The sequence below is a fragment of the Oryzias latipes genome, chromosome 5 (genome assembly GCF_002234675.1).
Source record: "Oryzias latipes chromosome 5, ASM223467v1".
Classification (NCBI taxonomy): Eukaryota; Metazoa; Chordata; class Actinopteri; order Beloniformes; family Adrianichthyidae; genus Oryzias; species Oryzias latipes.
In genome coordinates, this window is record NC_019863.2 from 953,256 (window position 1) to 979,276 (window position 26,021).

General features: G+C 40.8%; 1 protein-coding gene across 2 annotated transcripts in view; it reads left to right on the top strand.

Moving 5' to 3' along the window:
* stab1 (stabilin 1) overlaps positions 1–26,021 on the top strand; it is a 113,720-nt gene that overhangs the window by 10,752 nt on the left and 76,947 nt on the right. For both annotated transcript variants that reach the window (XM_023954693.1, XM_023954694.1), the window contains exons 4-20: positions 2,874–2,959; positions 3,551–3,620; positions 4,055–4,150; positions 4,917–5,030; positions 9,254–9,441; positions 9,521–9,657; positions 10,395–10,522; positions 10,717–10,793; positions 15,960–16,082; positions 16,892–17,029; positions 17,107–17,178; positions 18,303–18,416; positions 20,193–20,246; positions 20,878–20,958; positions 23,674–23,832; positions 24,884–24,946; positions 25,442–25,531. In XM_023954693.1, coding sequence (XP_023810461.1) covers positions 2,874–2,959; positions 3,551–3,620; positions 4,055–4,150; positions 4,917–5,030; positions 9,254–9,441; positions 9,521–9,657; positions 10,395–10,522; positions 10,717–10,793; positions 15,960–16,082; positions 16,892–17,029; positions 17,107–17,178; positions 18,303–18,416; positions 20,193–20,246; positions 20,878–20,958; positions 23,674–23,832; positions 24,884–24,946; positions 25,442–25,531 — 1,790 coding nt within the window. The remainder of the gene's footprint in view (positions 1–2,873; positions 2,960–3,550; positions 3,621–4,054; positions 4,151–4,916; positions 5,031–9,253; positions 9,442–9,520; positions 9,658–10,394; positions 10,523–10,716; positions 10,794–15,959; positions 16,083–16,891; positions 17,030–17,106; positions 17,179–18,302; positions 18,417–20,192; positions 20,247–20,877; positions 20,959–23,673; positions 23,833–24,883; positions 24,947–25,441; positions 25,532–26,021) is intronic.

Here is a 26,021-nt window from a genome sequence, read left to right on the forward strand (position 1 = left end):
AAAAGCACAGACTACTGAAATATTAATTGGCAAAGGGGTGTCTTGATACTGGCAAAGGAAGAACAATTTGAGATCCATAGGGATCACAGGTTTTTAATAATACTTTAGCCGGGCCGAACCTCATGCATTTAGAGGCTGACAAGTATAAGTCTCTAAATGGAGATGCTCTTAGTCAAGTGCCAAGACACGGAAGCCGCGACACAGCCCGAGCAGCTGAAAAAGGAGGGCTGACGCGGGGAAGACAGACACCCCCACATCAGAGGAAGGGGGACCATCGAGTCTGCAGAAGAACGGGGGGAAGGCATCATGCCGCTGAGAAAAGTGAGAAGGAAAACAGCGAGCATGAAGAACCGGTGACGAATGCAGAGCTCACGGAAATGGATTAAGAGGGATAGGACCGTACACCTGGAACTTAAGTAGGACGCTGAACAGGTGAGTTGATTAGACTGAACTGCTCTAAGGGAGGAGTAACCAGGTAAACGTCCTGCACGAGTTGCCTGCCTGAAATACCCCCAGGGTCGTTCATTTAGGCTACGTTCACACCGCAGGCTGAAACGACCCAATTCTGATTTTTTTGCCCCCATGCGACCTGTATCTGATCTTTTCATGACAGTCTGAACGACACAGATCTTTTGAAATGCGACCCAGGCCACTTAGGGATGTGGTCCTGAATTCGATACGTATCCGATCTTTTGATATGCGACCTCCGTCTGAACGGCCAGGCCACATGTATCCGACCCGAACGTCATTGATATGTTTCAAAAATAATAATTCTGCGTTAAAGTAGGGGAAACGAGAGCATAAACATCAACCGTGGTGGACAATGCTGCTGAGACCAGTCAGTGGAAGGGAAGCGAGGTTACCGATTGGATTCATATTTGGGGTGACAGCTCTAGTCAGGCCAAACTCCAGGGCTCTTATTGCAATCGGGTGGTTTTTGAAAAGATTTCCCGCGAAATGGCCGAGTGTGGGTACAGACGATCCTGGCTCCAATGCCAGCGAAAAACAAAAAGCCTTCGAGCCAAATACAAGAAGGTTGAAGGACTGGAACAAACGAAGTGGCCATCAATGCATCACCTGTCAATTTTATGAAGAGCTGGACCGCATTTTGGGGGATAAGCCCAGCGTTGTTGACATCCATGTTAACGTTACCTACTTCCGCAAACAACCAATGACATCGTTCACTGTTGAGTACTCTTTTGCGCATGCGGGTCACTTCTGGGTCATTTCACGGTCACATAGGAGATCGCAAAAGTCCACATTTAATTGGAAATGTGAACAGCCTTGCAAAAATATCGAATTTTTTCAAAATATCGTAATTGAGCATTAAGCACTGCAGTGTGAACGTAGCCTTAGTGTATGGGTTGCTGTCATAAACATTTCATCCCCACGATAAGAACACCTCTATAGGGTTCAGGAAAGGGGAGTAGGGTGGCAGACAGTTGTTTAAAAAGTGGTTACTGATGGTGGTGAACCACTCTCTGATTTAGTTTGTTCCGTGGAAGCTTACATTATCCCAAATGACACATAAATGTGATGTGATGTGCGGGGCCCGGATGGTGTTGTTGGCAGTCCAGGAGGATGTCATTTAGCTCCTCTAGGAAGGTGAGGAGACGTTGGGTTATGTAAGACCTAAGGACAGCATGCCGGTGGACAAGCATCTCCAAACCCATGGCCGCACGAAGAGTAATATTACCCCCCCCCCCCCAGTTGGCCAGGAACCTCAGTGATGGCTCTTTGGCCAATGATGTCACGACCTCTTTGCCTTCATTTCTGCAGGTTGAATGCCCTGATAATGGGGGCCCCCTTGGACCTACTCAGGAATGGACAGACTCAAAGTCCTGCTTCAGTCATTGTCATGCCATGGACAATGACATGGTCAATCACTGTTGCTCGCATCTCGCTCGTAATGATGCGAGGTTGTCTTAATCTCCCTCCTGGACCTCCTCTTCTCCTTTGTTGGCCAGCTGCTCTCCCTCCTCTAACTCGAATTCCTCCTCCCCTGCCATAATCTATTGTGTTTGCTTGTAACCTTCAGCAAACTGTGCTCTTCGAACTTGCTTTTATACATGTGGTCACAGCGTTAGCAACAAGTATCTTCAATTTTGAGTCGTTGTGTGTAATGAACGACGCCTGGTGTGTTCAAATATTGCAGACTCTGGAAAGCATTGTGCATCACATGAGCTTTCATTTCAGAATATGAGCAGAAAAAAATAATGGTTTGTATGGTAAAAAATGTGTAGTGTATTCATGAGAACCCACAGAATTGTCTGATTTTTTTTCATAATTCCATTACAATCTTTTCTTTTGTTCAACATCTTAATTAAATGTTGATGTGCTAGTTCTTTTGTTAAGATAACTTTGTATTACTTAAGCTCTTTATTTATTGTTTTACTGACTTAAACGATAGGGGCAGATAAAGTTTCGTTTTTGCTCCTCTTTTATAAAAATATAATACATTTTGTCTTGATAGAAATAAATGAAATAAAGCTCTAATACATAGATAACAAAACTTTTTAATTTAACAAATGAACCAATTTGAAGATTTGAGGAAGAGAGGGGAAAAATTAAAAATAAGAATAAAATCAGAGGATCTTTTTTAGTATTGTCTCGATGAAAATGAGAAAAATATCACGAAGTTTAGGTGGCCCAAGCAGGCTGCCTCCCCACACCACAGCGGCTCTCTGTCTGGCCTCCCGGGGCCCGGCGTAACGGACGTGCTTGCTCCAGCCCCCACAGGACCTCAGACTGTGTCTGTACAATTGACTTAACATTGAAACGTGACGCCTCTGATGTGCAAATCTTGTTTGGTGTGAACAAGCAGGCAGAGAGCATGCAGCATAAAATGACGTGTGACTGTTTTCTGTCTGCAGCTTGTCCAAAGTGGTCTGGGAAGATCTGCAGCTTCAATGGAGTTTGTATGGATGGAGACATGGGCAATGGCACCTGCATCTGCAATGTCAGTCTGACTGTTTTTATAAAGCTGCATTTCCCTCAGATAAAACTAATCTCTTTAAAGAAATCTTAGAGGAATGACAGAGAAGAATCCCAACAGATTTTATTGTTAATTATATTCCAACAATAAGAAGTTTAACTCTGATCTAACAAACTCAGATCAGATGCAGGAAACACCCAGATGATGTTGATGGTGGTCATGGAACTGATGAGGTGTCTCAAGCGACAGATAGAAGTGGAGAATAGCGTGAAGCAGGACTTGTGTGTTGGCTTGGAAGGTTGAGAGGCAGACTTGAAGGAAAGGAAACAATGATTGGTTGGAAAATGTGGGCAGAATGGTCAATTTGACCAAAGCAGTGAGGTAGTTAATACCTGAATGAGCGTAAGCGACAGCAGCTCAAAGTGAAGAGGAAAACAGCTGATCTTCATCACTGAGATGGGGCTGAAGGTTCACAGCACCTCCATAAAGAATTCCTTTTTTTTCCTCCATGAAAAATCTCCATTTTTGTAATAGCGGTTTTTAAATGTGGTGCAGATGTTTTTATTAATCACTGGGAAAGCCTTTATAAGCCCCCCTCCCTCCTCGTTTCTGCAGGACGGCTTCTCTGGCTTTGCCTGTCAGGAGTGTAAGAATCCCAAAGCCTTTGGAAAAAACTGCGACAAAGGTAGGCGCCTTTATCATCCCACTTCCTGTATCTCCTGAGGAGTGTGAGCATTCTTCATCTAAACTTTTTGGAACTGACCCCTCTCTCTAAAGGGATTGAAATAAAAACTAAGGAGGTTTGGAGCACACACTGAACACACAAGTAACGGATGTTTCCTCTTTGGTCAGGAAGAAGATTCAGAACAACGAAAAACTGATACAGCTAAAGCATTAAACCTTATTTCATACCAGAAACCGTCACATCCACATCCCTGGAGCTTTTACTCTTTCTCTGCAGACTGTACCTTTTTTTTACACGCAGAGGGAAACTTCCAGCTCTTTTAATTGCCCCTTCAACAGCAGATTTTCACCTGATTTCCAACGAAAAGCTTTAATTCAAACTATACCGGTGGAGAAATGTGCACAGAGATCCCGTTCTTCTGTTTGCGTGTGCAGAATGTGACTGTCAGCGTGGAGTCTGTAACAAAGGCCCAGATGGGGACGGACAGTGTTTGTGTCAGCCTCCATACACTGGGAGGCGCTGTGACGAAGGTGAGTCCAAACATTTTTTTTGGAATAAGTATAACTGTAAATAACTGTAACATGTTGCACTTTTAAACTAACCAGAAAAAATATTGCGGTAAAGCAAAAATGAGCGACTTTGGTCGCCTTTCAGGCAGATTACTCTAACAGTGTTTTACTCGGTTACTCCCTTAGGGCGGTTCAGTTAATCAGCTCACCTGTTCAGCGTCCTATTTAAGTCCAGGTGTGCAGTTGTTCATTCTCTTCCTTTACCGCAAGCGCTGCGTTTGTCGCCCCACCCCCTCCCGGCTTCCACCTGTGAGCTCCGTTGGGGGTAGTTATTACCAAAAAGTTTTATGGAAATCTTGTCTCATGGAATTGCATGGAGTCTTATGCCAAATGAAAAGAATGTGAAAATAAATATTTTTTACTGCATGAGTTGTCTGACTGAAAAAGAAAACATCTGCAAAAACGAAAACAAAAGTTAATAAAGTTCATAAAAATAATTCTTTGGTTATATTTAGATTTTTTTTCCACCTGCTCTACATGTTTGTAATTTTAAGAATAGATGATGATTTGGCCCCCCCCCCAAAAAAACCCTGAGATCTTGGATTTTGAGAGCTTTTGTTCTGCGCGAATGTCGGCTTATGAACAAGAAAACAGAAGTTGGACTTATTTTCTGTTGTTTAATTTTTTTTTCAAATAAATTATATCAAAACTGGTTGATCTCTTTAAATGGGGGGATTTACCACTGCATGCTGCATTCAATGACCTGCTCTGTCTGTGTTGTTCACAGTGAGTAAAAAGTGCAGTACCTGCAGCCCGTTCTCGTACTGCAAAGGAGACGGAGACGAAGCTGAATGTGACTGCCTGCCTGGTTACAGAAAGTCTTCACAGAAAAAATGCTTAGGTAGACGCTCTTTTTTCTCCTCCGGTCAATAAAACTTAATAGGTTGAAGAAAATCCCAAACCAGTTCTGTGTAAGTTTCCTCTGCAGCAGAAATTTATTCAATTCAATATAACTTTGATGTTGTTGGCAAATTGAAAGATCCTGTTTAAAATGAGATTATGTTTAGTTTTTACTTTAGTACTGAAAGAAAAACACTATTTCCAAGTTTATGGCAAAACTATGAGTATTTGAAATTGGGCATTTGACGTTTAACTCACTGGATAAGCAGGGAGGGGCTTCTTCTTTTTCTTTTCTTTCTTTCCTTTCTTTTTTCCTACTGTTTACCGGCGCATGTGCACCACCTACAGTTGAAAGAGGCTTGGTGCAAAATATCAAAGTTGCACAAATCTTGTGCAGGAAGTTTATCAACTCAGCTAAAAGTCCAGAAAGCTAAATCAAGGTCAAGCAGGCAGGAGTCGATCGCAGGCATAAGTTCATCTGAAGAGAGACAGGGTGGTCAAAATCATGACGAGAATCCTGGCAAACAGAGACAGGAGACCAGGTCTCACTATAACACTCAGTAATGAAGGCGTTAGTATGGAGTTAATTCAGTCTCAATAATCAGAAATGCACACAATCTCTTTCACAAATACACACGCTGTGATTCACAACTGTAATTTTACGCAAATGTGCAATATTACTTTGGAAATGCATATGTTGTGTTTCACAAATGCACACTAAATCCACGTCTGCCATTCGATTGGCTGAAACCGAGCACGCCTGCTTTGCCGATGAGTTTGATTGACAGATTCATTAGTGACATTAGTTGACCTGCAGCGTGAAGGGAATCTCAATATTCACTGCAGAAGAAAACTCACAAATGTAGGGAGATTCACAAATGAGAGCGGGTTTATGAATGCACATTCTAAAATTAGGACTAGTTGTGTATGGAAGCGATTATGTAGCATTAATAAAAAGCAAAGTCAAAACCAGAAATGTTTTTTCATTTTCAAAATGAAGCTGCATTTTTGACTCAAAAATATAATGAAAAAGCAATCCACCAAAATGCTTTTTCATTTCCTTCCTCAACACAGCTTATTCTGTCACTTAATTAAAATTAAAATGAAAATGGTATTTGACATTTCATTTTCAAACAGTTCTCTGGTAAATGTGTGGCATAATTCATTTAGAAATGTCTAATTTGACAATTAAAATGGATTAACAGAAATGCTTTTTAATTTTCAAAATGTAGCTGCATTTTTTGACTCAAAATTAAAAAGAAAAAGCAATATTTCAAAATGCTTTTTCATTTTATACTTAAAACCGCTTATTCTGTGTCATAATTCAAACGAAAATGCAAAGAGGGGATTGCATTTGCATTTTAACATCCACCCCGCGCAAGTTGTCACAATATTCAATTCGAAAAAGCATTAGCAGAGGGGAGGCGGGGCGATGACGTCACTGCTTTCTCCGTGTGTCCGGCTGCTGACAGACACACACACACGCACCAGGAGCAGACTGTGTTAGCGGCAGAGACGAGGGTTTTGTGATGGTTGTGAACTTCTGATGAGTTTCCACAGCTTCTCAGGACTAAGTAGCTGCATGTCCGCCTTCTGCGGTCCTCCTCCTGACGCACCGCGGACAAGCTTTGTTCTTCGGACCGCAAGCTGCCTTCGCACAGCGGAGCGCGAAGCTCCCGACGATCGCTGAAGGCGGAAATGCTGCTACGATCTGAGAAACCATCATATGAATTTGTGTTTCCAGTGGTGTCCAGAACAAAATAAAGACTGATGTAATTCACAGATATTTACACCTTGATCTGCAGCTTCGCGGTGAATTTGCTGTTTGATTTATTAAGATCCAGGAATCCAGGTTTGAGCAGGCCAGGTCCAGCGGTTTTTGAACAGGACCCGGTTTTACGTAATCTTAATATGAAAAATGCAGCAGAATGTTCCTTTAGCTCCCTCGCGAATCAGAAGCTGTGAATCGTAAGCCAACTTTAGCGTCGTCTGACCGCACGGATTTAAAAACATATAATCGAGCAGAGCAGGCCGTAAAATATTAGCATAACTGTAATAAAAGCACATTATGAAAGTCTCCTGCAGCTTCGCGCTAAGTGAGTGTTTTTGGTCCAACCAGCAACGTTTAGCATCGAGAAATCTGCTGTCTGTTGATGGAGCTCCAGCTGTCATCAAACAGCAAATTCACCGCGAAGCTGCAGATAAATGTGTAAATATCTGTGAATTACATCAGTCTTTATTTTTTTCTGGACACCACTGGAAACACAAACTCATATGATGGTTTCTCAGATCGTAGCAGCATTTCCGCCTTCAGCGATCGTCGGGAGCTTCGCGCTCCGCTGTGCGAAGGCAGCTGGCGGTCCGAAGAACAAAGCTTGTCTGCGGTGCGTCAGGAGGAGGACCGCAGAAGGAGGACATGCAGCTACTTAGTCCTGAGAAGCTGTGGAAACTCATCAGAAGTTCACAACCATCACAAAACCCTCGTCACTGCCGCTAACACAGTCTGCTCCTGGTGTGTGTGTGCGTCAGTCAGCAGCCGGACACACGGAGAAAGCAGTGACGTCATCGCCCCGCCTCCCCTCTGCTAATGCTTTTAAGAAATGAATATTGTGACAAGGTGCGCGGGGTGGATGTTAAAATGCAAATGCAATCCCCTCTTTGCATTTTCGTTTGAATTATGACACAGAATAAGCGGTTTTAAGTATAAAATGAAAAAGCATTTTGAAATATTGCTTTTTCTTTTTAATTTTGAGTCAAAAAATGCAGCTACATTTTGAAAATTAAAAAGCATTTCTGTTAATCCATTTTAATTGTCAAATTAGACATTTCTAAATGAATTATGCTACACATTTACCAGGGACCTTTTTGAAAATGAAATGTCAAATACCATTTTCTTTATCATTTTAATTAAGTGACAGAATAAGCTGTATTGAGGAAGGAAATGAAAAAGCATTTTGAAATATTGCTTTTTCTTTTTAATTTTGAGTCAAAAAATGCAGCTTCATTTTGAAAATTAAAAAGCATTTCTATTAATCCATTTTAATGGTCAAATTAGACATTTCTAAATGAATTATGCTACACATTTACCAGAGAACTGTTTGAAAATGAAATGTCAAATACCATTTTCATTTTAATTTTAATTAAGTGACAGAATAAGTTGTGTTGAGGAAGGAAATGAAAAAGCATTTTGGTGGATTGCTTTTTCATTATATTTTTGAGTCAAAAAATGCAGCTTCATTTTGAAAATGAAAAAGCATTTCTGGTTTTGACTTTGCTTTTTATTTATGCTACATAATCGCTTCCATAGTTGTGAGTTCATATTACAAGTGTACCTAAAAATGATGTTTGTGAAGCATCTATTGTGCATTTCTGAAGATTTTATTGTGTTTTTGTGAAACACAGCATGCACATTTGTGAGAAACACTTATTGTGCATTTGTGAAACACGTGTGCATTTCCAAATTAATACTACGCGTTTGCATAAAATCACAGTTGTGAATCAGAGCGTGTGTATTTGTGAAACAGGTTGTGTGCATTTCTGATTATTGAGACTGTATTAACTCCATATTAGAGTCGCACAAACAATACTTCACACTGAGCTCAGCTCAGTTCAGTTCAGTGATTGAGTATTCTGTAGTTGATTGAGTGAATGAGAGTCAGGTGTGCAGCATCCAGTAAGTGTAGTTTGAGGATGCTGGGAGTTGTAGTGTAGTGGGAACTCGTTGGTGACCAGAGGGGAAGACAGAGCTCTGACTCACAAAGAAACACATCTGTGCTCTGATGTTGTGCTCTTTTTGCACACTTTGCAGTGACCAGAATTAAAGATTTTGAGCTGAGACTCTTTAGAAATGTATTTTTTGTGTTTTATCCATTCCTCATCCTCTCTGTTTGCTAACAGATTTTTTTTCCATCTCTGCTGACGTCTCCATCATCTGTTTCTTCATTGACTGACCAAAGCTGCTTATGGATGTTTGCACAATGTTTTCTCATTAACATGGACCATCTGTGAAGACATGAGGGTGGGGGCACATGTGCAGTCACACACAGCTGGCTGCAAGTTGGAATTTAAAAAAAGAGACGTCTTTGTGTTGCATGCATGCTTTTTTCTTTTGTTTTTTAAGTGTTTGCCATGTTCTGCACTAAATCTATACACAGTTTTGAAATGAAGGCCCTGGACTGTCCAGCAGTTTTACGTTTCATGTGAATGTTGGTGTTTGTCCTTCAGCCTTTTGCTCTCAGAGTGAATGTGACATCAATGCAGCTTGCTCTTTACGAGGAACCAAGATAAAGTGTGTCTGTAAGCCTGGCTACGAGGGAGACGGCCGGATCTGCATACCCAGAAACCCCTGCTTAGAGAACAACGGTGGGTGTCCCTTCAACTCCACTGTCTGTGTCTTCAAAGGACCCAACAAGGTGAGGGTGCCCCCGACAGCCAGGACCCAGTCAAACCCTTGGTTTCTGTGTAACATGCCTGTGTGTCTCTGTCTCTCAGTCCAGCTGTGAGTGCATGTCTGGCATGTCGCCTGTAGGTGGCAGCCCTGAGTTTGGCTGCAGCCTCCTGTCTGCATGCTCTCCTGACAGCTGTGGCCCCACAGCCGTGTGTCACACTCAGCTGGATGGAAAACCCAGGTCAGATAGATCTGATGCAGCCATATTTCTGGATCATGTTTACTATCAAACAAAAGGAGGTCCTGATGAAATTCTGCTCGGTTGGTTCAGAAATGCAGCTGGAATTCTGGAAATGTGGGGATGTTTTTTTTTTTCAATTAGACTGCAATATAAAAAGGTTTGAAAGTACCGTGAACAAATGTCTCAGCAGATCCTACACAACTTAACCTGAACTTCCTTGCACAAAATAATCTGATTTCAATAACGATGCTGCTGCAGGGGTCACGATGGTTGGCACAAGCTCCAATAAAAGCAAAAAACAAATCAAGTTTACTTTCTCTGACACGACCAGTTTAACACAATTAGGGAGAGTTCCTGTCAGGTAGAGATGAGCGGAGGTTCTCCTTTAGGAGCTGTTCTGTGAAGAATTTTGTCCCAGACTGAGTCTTCTTGACACCAAAGGTGCAGCAGGTTCATGAGGAAGAAACGTGAAGAAATCAGAGAAGAAAATTCACTTCAAAATCCTTCTCAATGTTCTCATGTAATTCTTATCATTAAACTGTATTTAATGTCCATACGTTGGCATACATCTTTGCAATATAGTATTGATTCTAACATGTCTTTATTTTGTTCATAAAGGCTCTACGTTTCCAAATGTTGGGTTTTAAATCAGTTTTAAAGTGTAACAGTGCACTTGTGTCTGTGTTTTTAGTGCTGTAAAACACCTCATCTCTGTTTTTCCTACTCTTTCCTCACAGATGTGTTTGTGAGTCCACTCAGATTGGGGATGGACGCCATTGCTATGGCAACCTGATGGAGCGCCTCATCGAGCTGGACTCAAGTGGGAGCCAGAGAGCAAACCTGACAGGGGCTGTAGCTTTGTTTGGTAAAAACAGAAATATATATATTAACATACCAAGGCCAGAAGGAAAAAATAAATGATATGATGTAAAACATGTCATTGCTATAAACCTGAAAACAATTTTAAGCAGACAGAAAAAATTAAAACCTAGCATTCCACTGTTTTGAAATTTGACCTGTGCTTGTGTGTGCTTATGTATGTGTGTTTGTGTGTTTCAGAGGCAGGCTGTGTGCGGTTGTTGAGCCACAGTGGACCCTTCACGGTCTTTGTCCCCATCCTGAAAACTCCTCTGACGGTAAGTCAGCTGTCTGTTTCGTCATCTGGCTGGAACTCATGGCAGATTTGAGAAGAGTCAGTGGTTTAGACTCATGTATGTCCTGGTTGGCTGTTCTCCAGAGGTCTTTTGTGTTTCTCAGGTGTGAAAAATCGACAAACACTGTTAAACAGTGCATGGAGGATTTAGGTCTTTGCGATATTTAGCGATCATTCCCCCCCTCAAAGAGAGCTTACACTTTTTTTTCCACAGTTCATCAATCAAACTCCAGGCTAGATTATGTCCTGGTCAACAGCTCCTTGTTGAGTATAACTACAGAAGCACAGATCCACCCATTACTGTCAGTGATCCATGGACACCAGTGAACATCACAAATCATTGAAGAAAAAAGGTTCAGAGCACTGTCTAGTGGGTCTAGATGACCCAACTCCCAATGTTAAAGTGCCTAGGATAGCACAAGGGATACTTAAAATAAAATTATAGTTTTATTTTTTTTTAAAAAGCTCAAGATTAATAAAAAAATAAAATAAAATAAAATAAAAAAATAAAAGTAGCAGCTTAAATGAAATCAGCTTATAAGCTCAAACAAATCAAATGTATCCACAATATCTGGGAGTTTGTCTTTCGCCTCCGGTAGAACAGACTAACAGATCTGGATCACTTCTGCTGCAAGTCTTGATTGTCTTTTTCAGCCAAACCGCGAAGTTTCAGATTCCAGCGGCGGCAGTAGCTTTCGAGCTGGGAGATCCTTTTTTCCTGTGTCTCCACGATTGTCTTGTATTTCTCCAGTTGTGCCTCAGCGTGGACCACTCTATTTTTCATGTCACTAACCTCAGTGCAAACAGTATCAAAAGAGTCTTTTTAACAGCTGAGATTTCCTGAACAGCTTTTTCATTTCGGAAATCTCTCTGGAGTTGCCACTAACCAACTTTTCCAAAGTGTCTGACCTGGAGTTTATCAGTTATGTGAGTGACAGCCGCTGTTTCCGTGTCTGTGACGTTTCTCAGCTAACCAGCCGGTGGAAGCAGTGGGTGTGCTAGGAAGAGCAGGAAAGTCTTCTTCTTCCATCAGGAATGGTTCAGAACTGCTTCCATGTAGTCATGCATAGTCGATTAATTTGTCTTTAGCATCAGCAGGTTTACTCGAGGAAGATGGCTTTGCAGGTTGGCTAACAGAGCCAACACTAGCTAGCGATTTCTTGAGTTCCTTCTTTTCGGCTTTGCTCATCTTGCTTTGCTAAGTCTTGCCAAAATTAGAAAAAAATTAACATACATCAAATGAATCCTAAAAAGGTCTTTGCTCACTGTTTACTTTCACACAAAAAAGCTAGGGTTACACAATGAGGTCCGCTCATTGTGTAACCCTTGTGCTATCCTAGGCACTTTACCATTGTGAGTTGGGTCATCTAGACCCACTAGACAGTGCTCTGAACCTTTTTTCTTCAATGATTTGTGATCTTCACTGGTGTCCATGGATTACATGAAATCGTTCCACCTTTATCCACCTTTGTCATGGTAGGGAGAACACCTCAATGGAAGGGGGGGGGGGGTCATCTAAGATAGCACAAGGCTTAAGAATGATCAGTAGTGACATATGGAGGCATTTGTGTTGCATAATTCAAAATAAAAGTCAAAAGCAGAAATGCTTTTTCATTTTCAAAATCAAGCTGCTTTTTTTACTCAAAAAAAAAAAAAAAAAAAAAAGCAATCCGCCAAACAGTTTTTTCTTTTTCTTCTTCAACACCACTTATTTTGTCAGTTAATTAAAATGATAAAGAAAATAGTATTAGAAATTTTATTTTCAGATGGTGAACTTGTGGAAATTCCTGTCCTCCAAAAAGCAGTCGAGCAGACTTTGAACTTTGCCAGCAAAGTCTGTCAACGATTACAATCGCACATACAACATTTCTAAGGAGACTTATGCAGCCAAATTCAGGACAAAATCCAGTCATTTATTGCATTTTTGGTCGCTATTGATGAGAACACCAACATCACAGATATTGCAAAGCGTTATTGACAAGACCGTTAGAGTGAAGTTTCTTGAGCTGATGGACACAACAACAGATGATGACACAGTCAGCTCTGTAGTTACTGCGCTGGACAATTTTGGAGTGAACTGGTCATGTGATGTCAGCCTGGTCACTGATGGCGCCCCATCAAAGGTCAGGAAGAAGGCAGGTGTTGCCACAAAATTCAGGCAGCAAACCAGGAAAAGACTCTTGGACATTTCAATGTGCTTTGCACCTGAATGACAGTAAATGTGTTGCTGAACGGGATTTGAATCCCTATGTTGATGGCCAGGCGAAATTACAGGAGAGGTAACGAGGTTAACTTCAAATTCTTCACAAATGTTTGCAAGTTTAATTTAGTTTAATTTTTTATTGGTTTGCAAATTTACATTTTAGTTGGGGTGTTTCATTTTTTCCGTAGCCCCTCTTGAGTTTATTGTCAAGATCGCTACCGTTTCAGATGTAAAATATTCAGTCTGCATACAATTTAATAAACTCATTTTTTTAAAAGTGAAATGCATTTAATTTGAGATCCATTGGCCTCTGTGAATGAATGTGTAATAATAAGTGATTAGGCTACCATGTGGGTTGAGGCATTTTTTTCCAACTGAGATAAACCCCCCAGAAAAGCTACAGATAACAGGCTGACCAGAGGTTATTTTGCTTTTATGCTACTGGTCCCGGCCCACTTAAGATCAGACGGGTTGAATGTGGCCCCTGTACCAAAATCAGTTTGAAATCCTTGTGTTAAATGATGCCTTAAGTGTTATCCCTCCACACATTTCTCGATCCCCTCCCCCCATGCCAAAACCCTGGAAGCAATCATTGATAACTCTTTTGAACTGGAACAGCAGATTAGCTCTGTGGTCCAAAGTATTTTTTATCAGTTGAGGGTGAGAGCCTTTCCTCCCAAGAGAAGATTTTAAAGGAGTCATCCATCTACTTGTTATTACTCAGCTGGAGTATTATTGTTTTTTTACTATCGGGATCATCTCTCCACCGTCTGCAGCTCGCTCAGCTGCTCTAATCTTGATTGGTGGAAGACCACATCATCCCCGGATTTGCTGCTCTCTGCTGTTAGGTTAAGATTAAGGGTCCTTTCAAAGATTTCATTCGTTGCTTTTTTACCAAGGCAAATTCCTCTCTTCCTCCCACTTCCCTCACCGACTGCCTTCTTGCAATAAAATCCTGGTTCACTGCTAATTTCCTAAAACTAAACAATGATCAAACCGAACTTCTCCTGATCTGCACTAAATCCATTAAAAACAGTATCCAGAACTTCTCCATTCCCTTTGAAAACTCTTCCTTTTCCCCCTCCCCTCAGGTTAAAAGTCTGGGTGTCATCTTCGACAGCACCCTCTCCTTCACTTCACACATCAATAGCATCACCCGGTCTGCCTATTTCCACCTTCGCAGCATCCGTCGTCTTCGCCCTTCCCACAGTTCTCATTCCACAGCCATCCTGGTGCACAGTCTTGTCACTTCCTGCCTGCAATAATTGCAGATTACTGCAACTCCCTTCTTTTTGGTTTACCACAAAAAAATCTACTAAACTACAATATGTTGAAAACTCAGCCGCCAGAATTATCTGTCAAACACCTTCCATCCAACACATCACACCTGTTCTGCAGCAGCTCCATTGGCTGCCGATCACACAGGATTACATAAAAAATACTTCCCATGACTTTTAAATCCATCCACAACCTCGCCCCCTCATATCTATCAGATCTTGTTCATGTCACCACTCCCACCCGTACCCTCAGATCCTCCTCCTCCCCTCATCTGGATGTCTAGTCTTGTCACTATGGGGAGCAGAGCTTTCAGCTGCTCTGCCCCCCGGCTCTGGAACTCACTACCCCCTCACCTCAGAAACATCGGCTCTCTCTCACAATTCACCAAGAAACTAAAAACTCGCCCTTTTCCAACTTGAATATATCCCTCCATAACTTGTTATTCCTGGTCTATTTTAAATGCTTATTTTATTGCTTTTATTGCTTTTATTTTTATTTTCACTTTTATGCACGGCGACCTAGGGTTCCTAGAAAGGCGCCTAACAAATAAATATACTATTATTATTATTATTATTAATTATTATTAAAAAGCTCTGAATGGTTCAGTTCCAACATATTTGTCTGAGCTGCTGCAGCCGTAGAATTCAGGGAGACGTTTAAGACCTTCCACTTATAGGTTCCTTAAAGACTCACTGCAATGAAAATGGTGTTTTTTTTCACATGTTCTTGTAGCATTCTTCTCACAATAAAGGACATATTTAAAATAATTCCAAATTAAAAACTGCATTTCTGAGTATTTAAATAGGGTTGGATCAGGAGCAGATGAGAACTGGATGTTTGAAAAAGCTCAGATTTATGACGCAGCTACTGCTGTGGACGGCCCAAAGTCCACTTTCTCCGCTCCAATTCTAAATTCTCCACTTGCAGAATAGATCCTTATGCGTTTTTATTTCCTCATATGAACTGGAATCTGGCTCTAAACTGTTCGGCTGGATACATCTAGAGTATTGCTTTTTTTGCTACCCCAATGTTAGCTTGGGCTTGTGAGGCACTCGTAGCTAGCGGGAGAGAGTGCCAACAAAGGTATGCTGGGAGATGAGCGGATTTCTAATGAGCTACTGCAGATGCGCAGAAAGTTTGTATTAAAAAATGACACAGGTTTTTTTCTTTTAGCTATAAACTGCATAATCATGGTTAAAAGACCACTGGGAAGGATTTCTACAGTAGAAGAAATCTACGGTCGTAGGACTGGGCCTTTATCATATCAAGACTTATATCATGGGGTGACAGAACATTTGCAGTAACTGGCTTTTGAACTCAGTCAAGCTTGACTTTTATCCAGTAAAGTTTGGTTTCATTTTATTCTTTGATTATTTTTCCGTTTTGTTTTATTGAATAGATTGCTTTTGTTCGTACAACACTGTTGCCAATTACAGGTCATTTTAAAAATGTGGTTTATAAATCAAACTCCCTTTGAATTGACCATGACCTCTTTCATTAGATCCCTCTCATCTGCAGGCTTTTGAGACTAATCTTTTCAGCTTTCCATAAACTGTCAAGTATGCAGAGGCCTGATGAGTTGTGAATATGCTGGTATATCAAACAGGCAGAGCAGCCTCAGTGTTGTGATCAAACCAGTTGATTATCTGTTCTGCATTTACTCTGCAGGGTCTAAATGAGGAGTCTGTGTGTAAAAACCACCTGATCCTGGGACAGCACCTCTACAGGGAGATGGAGGGGTTGGACTTCACTCTTTACGGGGGAGGAAAAATGAGACTGAAGCCAAACAGGGTAAGGTATCTTCTCTACACTACTGACCTAATGTGAACATTTGTTAGTTTTCCTTTTTAACTAGTCCTGTCCAGCAGCTAAGCACACAGATTAGATCTGAAAGTCTCTTGTGTTGGATATATAGATGGTCATGAATCTTCTGACACAAGAGGTGCATATTTGTATAAACCCCTTTTGTATTTGAGGCTAAACTTTATTAAAATGATTTATGTTTGTATGCATTTTTTTCTTAAACCTGATGAAGAAAAGAGAGAAAGCGGGATGTGGATGTAAGAGATGGAGGATAAGGTTACAAAAGAAAGGGGGCTCAAAGAAGTTGGAGAATGAATACAAGTAGGAGAGGGTAGAATCACAGAAATGGGTAACAAAACATGGTTGTTGGCTCCAAAAACCTTCACACACAAACATTTGTTTGATGGATAGTTTTAGAAGAACATGACAAACCCAAAGTGAGACTAAAATATTTTTTAAAAAACTTAAAAAATTAATTTCAATAATTTTCTAACTTTGTTTATTTTATAATGGGGAAATACTTACTCCTACCAAATCTCATTTTACGTAAGAATTTGTTCATTGCTGCTGCCATCCAAAACTTAAAATCCATTTTGAACTCAGATCATTGAAAAACATTCAGAATGTTTCTCAGCAGCACTGCCTTCAACCCTTTAGGGACCTTTTCAGAAATTCCCAGGTGAAATCCAGCATTTACTTTTCCATTTGCTCCAAAAGAAAGCTGCAGCTGAACATGCCGAAGATTTTTCACTATCACTAGAAGAATCTGAATGGTTTCATTTCTTCTGTTTCTGCAGAGGTTCATCCTCTTGGACAACCCGAGTAAACAGTATAGTGTGATCGTCTCAGATCTTCCAGCGGCAAATGGTGTCATCCACATCATTGACCAGCCAATCATGCACATGCTGTTAGAAAGGACGCTTCGGGATGAAAAAGTGAGAACAAACATATTCTTTTTAAACTTGTTGTCACAACAGTTTAGGGGGAAATTAGATTTTTTTTTCTTTTTAAGTTTATAGGAAAGAAAGTGGGCGAGATTCTGAGAGAAGACGAAAACTACAATCGCTTCCTGTCTTTGGTGGATGTGAGTATTTTCTCCCGCTGACTCTGACAGCATCAACAGCAGAGTCTTCACCCACAGCAGACCCCTCTGGTTTGTTATTTTCATTCCATTGTATGACAGGAGGCATCAGAGGAAAAGTCAACATTATGTTTGAACAAAAGGCCAACAATTAGAGGTGGTTGTAGATCATATTTACATTGAAGTTTTCCCCATTTCTTGTACTGGTATTTCTTCAGGATAATTTATGTACAAACAGACAAGTAAACAAGAATGAATGTCAACTCCATTCCCATTTTAGTTTTCCTAAAGTTCAGCCCACTGTTGTTTTTCCACATCCAAAGAATTATTATTACATTAAAACGTTCTACCACACTGACTTCTTAGCTTATTTTTTATCAGACACGGTTTGTGTTTTTTCACATACCTGACATGTTTCGGTGGAATCACTCCGCCTTCATCAGAGTCGTCTTCAGGTGCTGGCGATGTGGCGACTCCGCCGAAACATGTCAGGTATGTGAAAAAACACAAACCGTGTCTGATAAAAAATAACCCAAGAAGTCAGTTAATCTTATAGACACAATGAACTTTATTGAAATTCTAGCACACTGCATGGTCACATGTCTTTGTTAAAGTCAGTGTTTCCACACATTGGACTGGAATGATGGACTGATCGGTTTTTGCTGCATCACGTGTGCGTTGTCTGCTGTGATGGTACTTGGTCGTTATAGTAAAATAAATCTATCCAATCTCAATCCAAATGATTTTTTCCAAGACTGATTCGATTATCAATTTATCTAAATTTGCAACAATTTTTAAAATGCTTTGGGTGGATTCAATTCGATTCTGCCTCAGACAGTAATCTGGTTGGTTCGTAGGACAAGAAATCAAATCATTGATCAGTTAAGTAATCGTTACACCCCTACATATGATGAATCATTATTATCATGTTCTCATCAAATGATTTGAGCCCAACTCCGTCCATGAGACCAACTCATGGTCACATGTCCCTGTGGGAGGAGTCTAAAGAGAAGATTCTTATTGGCACACAAGTGCTTGAATGTTTAGTTACTTCAGTGTTCGCTTACTTGATGAATGGGAAAATGGTGCAGATTTTGCTGAATCACTTCTTCCTTATGCTCCTGTAGAACTGTGGGTTGCCTCCGCCTCTGAGTGGACCCGGGCCCCTCACAGTGTTCGTCCCCACTAATGAGGCTGTGGACCGGGCCCGAGACGGCAGCATCCTGTACATGCTGAACCACGTAAGGATGCAGGCAGAGGAGCTTCATCTATTTAGCCTTTAGGTTGAAGACTGTATACATACAAACACTTGGAACATTTTCATCACTGCTGTGTTTGCTTGCAGCAAAACAAAGAAGACGTTATATTTGACATAATTTTTTATCAGAATATTTTATAAAAATGATTATAAAGCTTTGGAGTGAAATAGTGATGGCTATGAGGTGGAATGTTCCATGAACCAAAAAAGGTTCACAGAGCGAAATCTCAGTCTGGTGTACAGAAAGTCTGACAAACTGTGGAGAAATGGGACAAGTGAGTGAAATGCAACTTCACAAACACAAGTGTTTCTCTGAAATACTCGGATATCAGAACTGCTTAGATTTCATTTTATTTCTTGGCATAAATGAAAGCCATGCAGGCTGTGCACAATGATTTAGTTTGACACCCTTTGTCTGTTTGAAGTTTTTAAATGTAGGTATTAGACCCAAGTTTTAGCACTAATTCTAAATTTGCTCTCTGGCAGAGAGTGTCAATAATTTTTGGTGACTTCTGTAAAAAAATTAGTTAGTTTTGATTTGCCCTCAGAAATATGGTTTTAACATTTCACCACTAAACGGTGGGCAATCCGTAGTAGAAAGGTCATCGCCATGATGACATTTAATCGTTGTTTGTACAGATATGCCTGACAGAGTTTGACATGTCAAATCTGAAAAACCGTCAGAAGCCTCCCACAGATGTATTTTTTCAAAGGGCAGATTTCACACCACTGTGATGCCATTGCTTTTTTTTTGGGGGTGGGGGGGGTGGGGGGGGGTGTATGACTTTAAATAATATAATTTTTCAGGAGACTCAAAGAAGACATTTTGGTGCGTTTTCATGCGTTTTCAGCAGGTCAAACTTGGATCTAAAGAGGTAAAAAAACATTAAAGGGTATTTATTTTGAGGCCACAGAAGGTGTGTTTTTTTGTGTGTTTGGTCCTGCACTCACTTGTGTCCATTACTGTAGGTCTTTTGATTGTGTTTTCAGTTTTTTTTTTGTATCTTTTTGAGGTTTTTTTCCTTCAAAACAATTTCAAGATGGTCCTCAGCACACTTTGTGTGTGCTTGGGTTGTATTGATTCTAGCAAAAATAATATAGGGATTTTTCATGTTAGAGGTGTGTGGTTTTGGACCTGCATTTAGTTTGTGTCTATCTGGTCTTTTTGTCCCTTATTTTCAGGGATTTTTGCACCTTTCTGAGTTGCTTTCCTTTGAACTGATTACATTGTGGTACTTCGCACACTTCGTCACAGAACATCCATCGTTAGAACAGACACAACATTACATGTGAGTGACAGATGGACTCTGAGGTATTTGTGGTCTGAAAGCAGCCTGTCCATCTGCTGACTAACATAGTTCCACATGTGTAACCCTTGTGCTATCCTAGGCACTTTAACGTTGGGAGTTGGGTCATCTAGACCCACTAGACAGTGCTCTGAACCTTTTTTCTTCAATGATTTGTGATCTTCACTGGTGTCCATGGATTACATGAAATCTTTCCACCTTTATCCACCTTTGTCATGGTAGGGAGAACACGTCAATGGAAGGAGGGTGGGGTCACCTAAGATAGCACAAGGGTTAAAGCTAATCTCAGGCAAAGTAACATCATTATTTGGACACAAAAATCTCTTTTTTTCAGCAGACTCCTTGCCATTTAAACCCTACCTACACTGTTTACTAAAATGTGTGTCTCTGTTAAACATCTGACTCTTTCTCCAGTAGTTTTAAAACACTTGGACATGTTTTCTCTTTTGCAGGCCAAACATAAACTTCAAGAGCTGCTCAGAAACCATGTGTACTCGCGTGCCTTGGTAAGACTTCAAAAACCAACCCTCCTGACTTCTCTTCTTCCTCCTAGCTGCTTCTTTAGAATTCTACAATAATTTCCTTGTCATATTGTAAACCAAAAAAATGACAAGAGTTTTTACTCTATTAATGGACGATTCATTTACTGCCAACTGCATTCAGAGGGATCACATCCACTCCTCTGATCCCATTCTTCACATTTTCCTAAAGAGCTGTGCTCTTTACTTCTCTTAAGTTTAGTTTCTTTTTTTTGTGCAATTTCTTTCAAACTATAAAACACATACATTTGATTTTTCTTAGTGCTATGGCATTGGTTTATACTAAATGATAGATTCTGTTTTCTGTCCCTCCTGTTGATCTTTGAAGTTTTCTCTGGATCTCAGCTTTTTCTTGGTCCTTCATACGACCATTTAGACACAAGCAGCATAGTCCATCCTCACCAAAAAGGGATCACTTTCATCTCACCCTTTCATTGCAGCACTTTAAAAAAATCAAAGACTAACGTTTTTTTCTAGCTTTTTTGAAATCTTAATCAAGTCTGACTATAAACAGATTGATTTTTCCTTTAACAATCTTTTACCAGATCTGTCAAAAATGACAACATTGCTGAAGGAAAACTCCCTTTTTTGTCTACAGCTTACCGTGGATGAGTTGACCTCTGTTCCTCGGATTCAGACAATGGCCAATCAAATGATCAGCATCAGAGTTTCTGACAGTGTGGGTATCTTCTCCGAATTCCTGACGTGTTTCATGGAAATACTCCTGCAGTCACTGCAGATGAGACCAAAGGAAAAAGATGAATTTATAGGCGACTCAAGCTTGTTTGCATGTTCTGTATACATTAATTTTTGCAAACATTTAAAGCTGAGGAGAAGTCCCTTGAAATGCAACATCTCGTGATTAAAAGACTCTTCTGTCACATAAGTAGATGAGAAACTATTAAAAGAAAAAAAAAGCAAATAAACAGTTTCATTGAACAGAAGTGCAACATTTTGAAATGAGCAGGGCTGAGTCCGAGAACTAGAACCAACACTGGTGCCAGAGAGCTGGGAGCAGAACTTGGTTTGAGGGCTGGAGCCGAGCCGATGTGAGCCCAGCTCCAGAGCCGGAGCAGCGCTGATGCAGAGCTTGACCAGAGAACGGAGCAGAGCTATGGCAGGGCTTGGTCTGTGAACTGGAGCAGAGTTGAAGCAGATCTGAAACAGAGCATAAGGCAGAAGATCCTCTGGCAGAGGAGTCTTGGGTCTTGGCTTCTTTCATGCTGGGCTGATTGTGAGGAGCTGCAGGGGTGAGGACTGAGTTGGAGAAGGGAGGAAAACCTGGGCTGGAATCTGGACCGTGACACAAGCTTGCAGAATGCACAGACCCACTCACACCCACAAACACCAGCTCTCCCTATTCACCACTCCCTTTAAGTTTAAAGCAAAAAATAAATCAATACAATCAAAAAACAAAAGCCATCATGACATGTCATGTAGAATGTTTGTTTAGAATCAGGCCAAACTAAAGTTTAAACCATTTAACATCAGCCTTTAAAGAAAGATACGGCATGATTTTCTAAAGAGCTGACATATAAAAACAGCTTTAGAGTATTTTCCTAATGCAGTGGTGGACCTTCAGGCCCTGCAGCCTTCTCTGCTGGCATAAACTTATTTAGAAAAGTAATGTCCCCCCCCCCCGAAAAAATCACTTTTCTTTTTTTAAATATCACTGTGGCGACCCCTAACGGGATTGGTCAAAAGGTAAACAACCCTAAATAAAATAAAGGTCAAATTAATACATTTTCATAGTCAATTATCTTGTGTCACATACCATCTACAGAAGCAACAGGCTTCTCATGGACGTGTTCACATCCTGGAGTAGATCCTATAATAGACTAAAGAGAAATATCTCTGCCTGGAGTTATTTTCTTCAGAGTCAAATAAGTGAAGCACCGCTTTATGCTGTATGGCTAAATTGTCCATGACTATCCCAGTGTCCAGTGTCGCTGTTCAGAACTGTTTCTGGACATGACTATGGTATAATAAAGACATTTACATGTCACTCAGAGAAGAAAGGAGAATGAATTTTGTTTTCAAACAAGAAGAGACAGTGGAGGAGATCTGTTGGTGGATGGAAACATTTGACCTTTGTTCACAGTCTTAGAAGCAGAGGTTGACCGTGTTGCTCTCCAGGCACTGTGCACAAATTCCACCAAAGTCATCTGCACATTCAGGAGCTGTGACACACTATCCAGGATCCTCGCACAACACTGATGCACACACACAAACACTACAATTATGGATCACTTAATCTGCTCCAATAACACCAGTGTGTTGCAGTGGCGTGCGGTCAGATGAGGCAAGTGAGGCTCGGCCTCACCTGTCTTTGTGATAAAATAGAAAAAGTAAATATTATTTCCACTGATCCGTGTTAAAGATACATTTTCAGTTGACTCGACACGTTTTCCACAGTTTCTGAGGTTAACATCGCCAAATTTGAGTGTTGCATGATCACATACGGAGCGGAAACTCCGGGTGAGTCTCTGGAGCGCTTCGCCTCGTGTCTGACTGCAGGACTCAGTGACGTACCGTCAGAACGCTGCAGTAAGCGCGCATAAAAGACTGCCGGTGAGACAAGCCTTGCCAGCAGGGGGCAGACGTGAGCTGACAGCTGCGTTGCAGTAGAAACAGAACAGACGTCTTTCTTCATTGGCCATAATCTCCATTAAGAGGGAGAGACTCATTAAACTTAAGGAAAATAAGGATGACTTTTACAACAGGTCATAGATCTTTTTGTAGAGACGGATCGGCGCATGGACCAAACATGGTTTTCACATATTTTTTAAAAAATATCATGGGAGCAAGTGGGAAAAAAAATGTAAGTATTTGAAAACTAAATTTTAGGCCTAAAAGAATTATTATCTTCATAGACAACATCTGACAAGACTGATTAGAGCACCAGAATTTGAAGTTGGAAAAATACCTGAGACAGTTACTGAGGGTCAAAATTACATGTGAGCTGAACACATCTGTATACTTTCATTTGTTTACAGAACATATGAATAAGAAGAACAAGAACAAAGTGTTCTATCCATGTCTATAAAATAAATATTCCCTGTAGGACTACTATGTTGTTGTGTATATTTTATAAGCTGTTACCTTCTGTAGGATAAATGGTGAAATATTCAGTTTTTGTAATTGTAAATCTGACTCCGGAGGAGTCGGTGCCTCACCAGCCATCAACCTCACCGCACGTCACTGGTTAGTTAGATATTGCACTTCCAGGTTGTTGTTTTTTTGCTACACTGCCTCAGAAATGTATTTCATTTTAACCTCTTGATCTGAGTCCGCTGTGCATTTATAATGTTGGTTTTATGCAGCTTTTAATGTTGATGGTACTCATTTCTTTTCTGTCAGTTTGAATTTATAGATGCTGTTTTCCGCTCTGCAGGGTGAGATTTTGTTGGGGGAGAATGGTTTCCGCCTGGTGCGCTCCAACATTATGGCGTCCAACGGGGTCATACACATGATTGACGGGTTGCTGTATCCTTCTTCCATCCTTCCCATTCTACCCCACCGCTGTGATGTCACACAGAGCAAGATCACTGTGGTGAGAGCATCACTAAACAGAAAGTTATTGAAGAAAACACAGATTGAAGCTGTTGTGTTTCATCAGATGCCCATCCCACATTTTCTCATTTGAAATGTGTGTAAGCTTTAGACATGCTTGAATTTTCATTTTTTCCTCCAAATTGAAATTTTTCTTTAGATACACTAGTATGAACATCTTTAGCGCATGTATCTTCCAGTGACTTCACTTCAAGCCCTGTCCACAAAGCTGTGACTGTCAGTTGTTTACAGGTTTTCCCAAACACGTCCTTTTAACCCTTGTGCTATCCTAGGCACTTTACCGTTGGGAGTTGGGTCATCTAGACCCACTAGACAGTGCTCTGAACCTTTTTTCTTCAATGATTTGTGATCTTCACTGGTGTCCATGGATTACATGAAATCTTTCCACCTTTATCCACCTTTGTCATGGTAGGGAGAACACGTCAGTGGAAGGGGGGGTCACAGGATAGCACAAGGGTTACAAGGCAATCATAATGTTGTTCCACACCATGTTGAAACATTTTTAAATATTGTTTTTAACAACAGAATTAAATTGTTAGTTTTTAATTACAGATGGGAAACAAATTAAATGTAACCCCCAGAAAACCAGCCCTTGACATTATGACCTCTGTAGACCCCATTTTGTCTTCCTAGGAAAGCAGACTTACCATTTCCCCCCTAAACACATGAAATATCATTTTTGAAGCACATCAGGTCCTGGAAGAGAATGTCAAAGGAGTCAAAGGACACAATCCCCCAACATATATCCCTTACAGAAGGCATAAATGAATGCTGATTTTTTCAAGGAAGTCATTGCTGTGGGACCTTTATTTGAAGGAAAAACTCCAGTGCAGCAACAAAATCCAGCTTTTGTCTCTGGAAGCAAGATGGCAGGAGGCATCTTGAAGACAAGAAAACACTAACAATAAAAAAGAAACCCTCATTTCTTAAACCCCTCAAACCCCTGACATGAATTGTTTAACGTGACTTTACGCTTTCATTTACATGATTCTTCTGTCTTCTATTTTGAACCGAACTGTTTGTGCTTTCAGGGCCCTTGTGTTCACTGTGGCTACCTCGACAACACCCAGTGTCCAAAAGGAAGCATTGAAATGGTAAATCCTCCTATTCCGTCCATTGGCTGTAAATAGACTTGGACTGAGTCACCTATAGAAAATGCCTTACCTCCGGCTCCAGCAAAATTAAGCCAATTCAATTGCAATTTTTTTGTGATAAGAGCGCTGCCCATTGGAGCTAGACCACAGTGATTGGTCCGAGTCGATCTAAGTCAATGTTTCTATGGCAACTACTGTTGCCAGTCATGTGTAAGCTTGTTCAAAGTCCCCACCCCTTCCACTCGGGAGAATCTGTCAATCAAAGGTTCAAGATGGGGGTCAGCGGGCACCACATGCTTTTACTGAGACATCTAAATGGTCAGGTTATAACATGATTAACTTGCGACAACAAAAACAATATCATAAAAAAATAAGAATGATCAAGAAGAGGTTAAAAAAAGGTATCAGATCAAGAATGGTTATTCTGGGTTCTCCATATTGAATAAATCCAGAACCTTCCACACGTGAGTCTTTACAGTGCTTTTCTTTCCTCAGAGCAGCTTCCAGAAGGATTGTGAGTACGTCTCCATCTTGTCTGGTAGGCTCATCAAGGGCTGTGCCAAATACTGCAACACCACCACACAGGTAGGCCCTCATGAGCTGAGTAAGATGGAACCGAATTCAGTAGCCAATCATCCACATCTGAGGTTGGTTATGCTGAGCTTTCTGTGTGGACACCACACTGCTTTTAAAGGGCCTATATTATGCAAAACTAACCTTTTCAGCGTTTATTTGTATTAAAATGTTCCTTCCTCACAAAAAAAGAACCCCAAATCGGTATTTTCTCCATTCACCCATCTCTGAGCATTCTTTTAAAAACCTTTCCCTGAGCACCAGCCCTTCCCAATCGACGAAAACCAGGGTGTCCTCACATTGTTATGTCACCAATTGAGGAACAGCCCCTTCCAGGAAGAGTCTCCGCCCCCAGGCAAACAGACACACACACTTCCTTAACGGAGCTAGAGGTGATCGACTAAAAGCTTCCATTTTCTATGCACATCCATCTTTGTAAAAGTTTGGATGTTGTTTGTTTTTTTGGAGAAACATAGACACGCTGCAGACTTCAGCTCTAGGG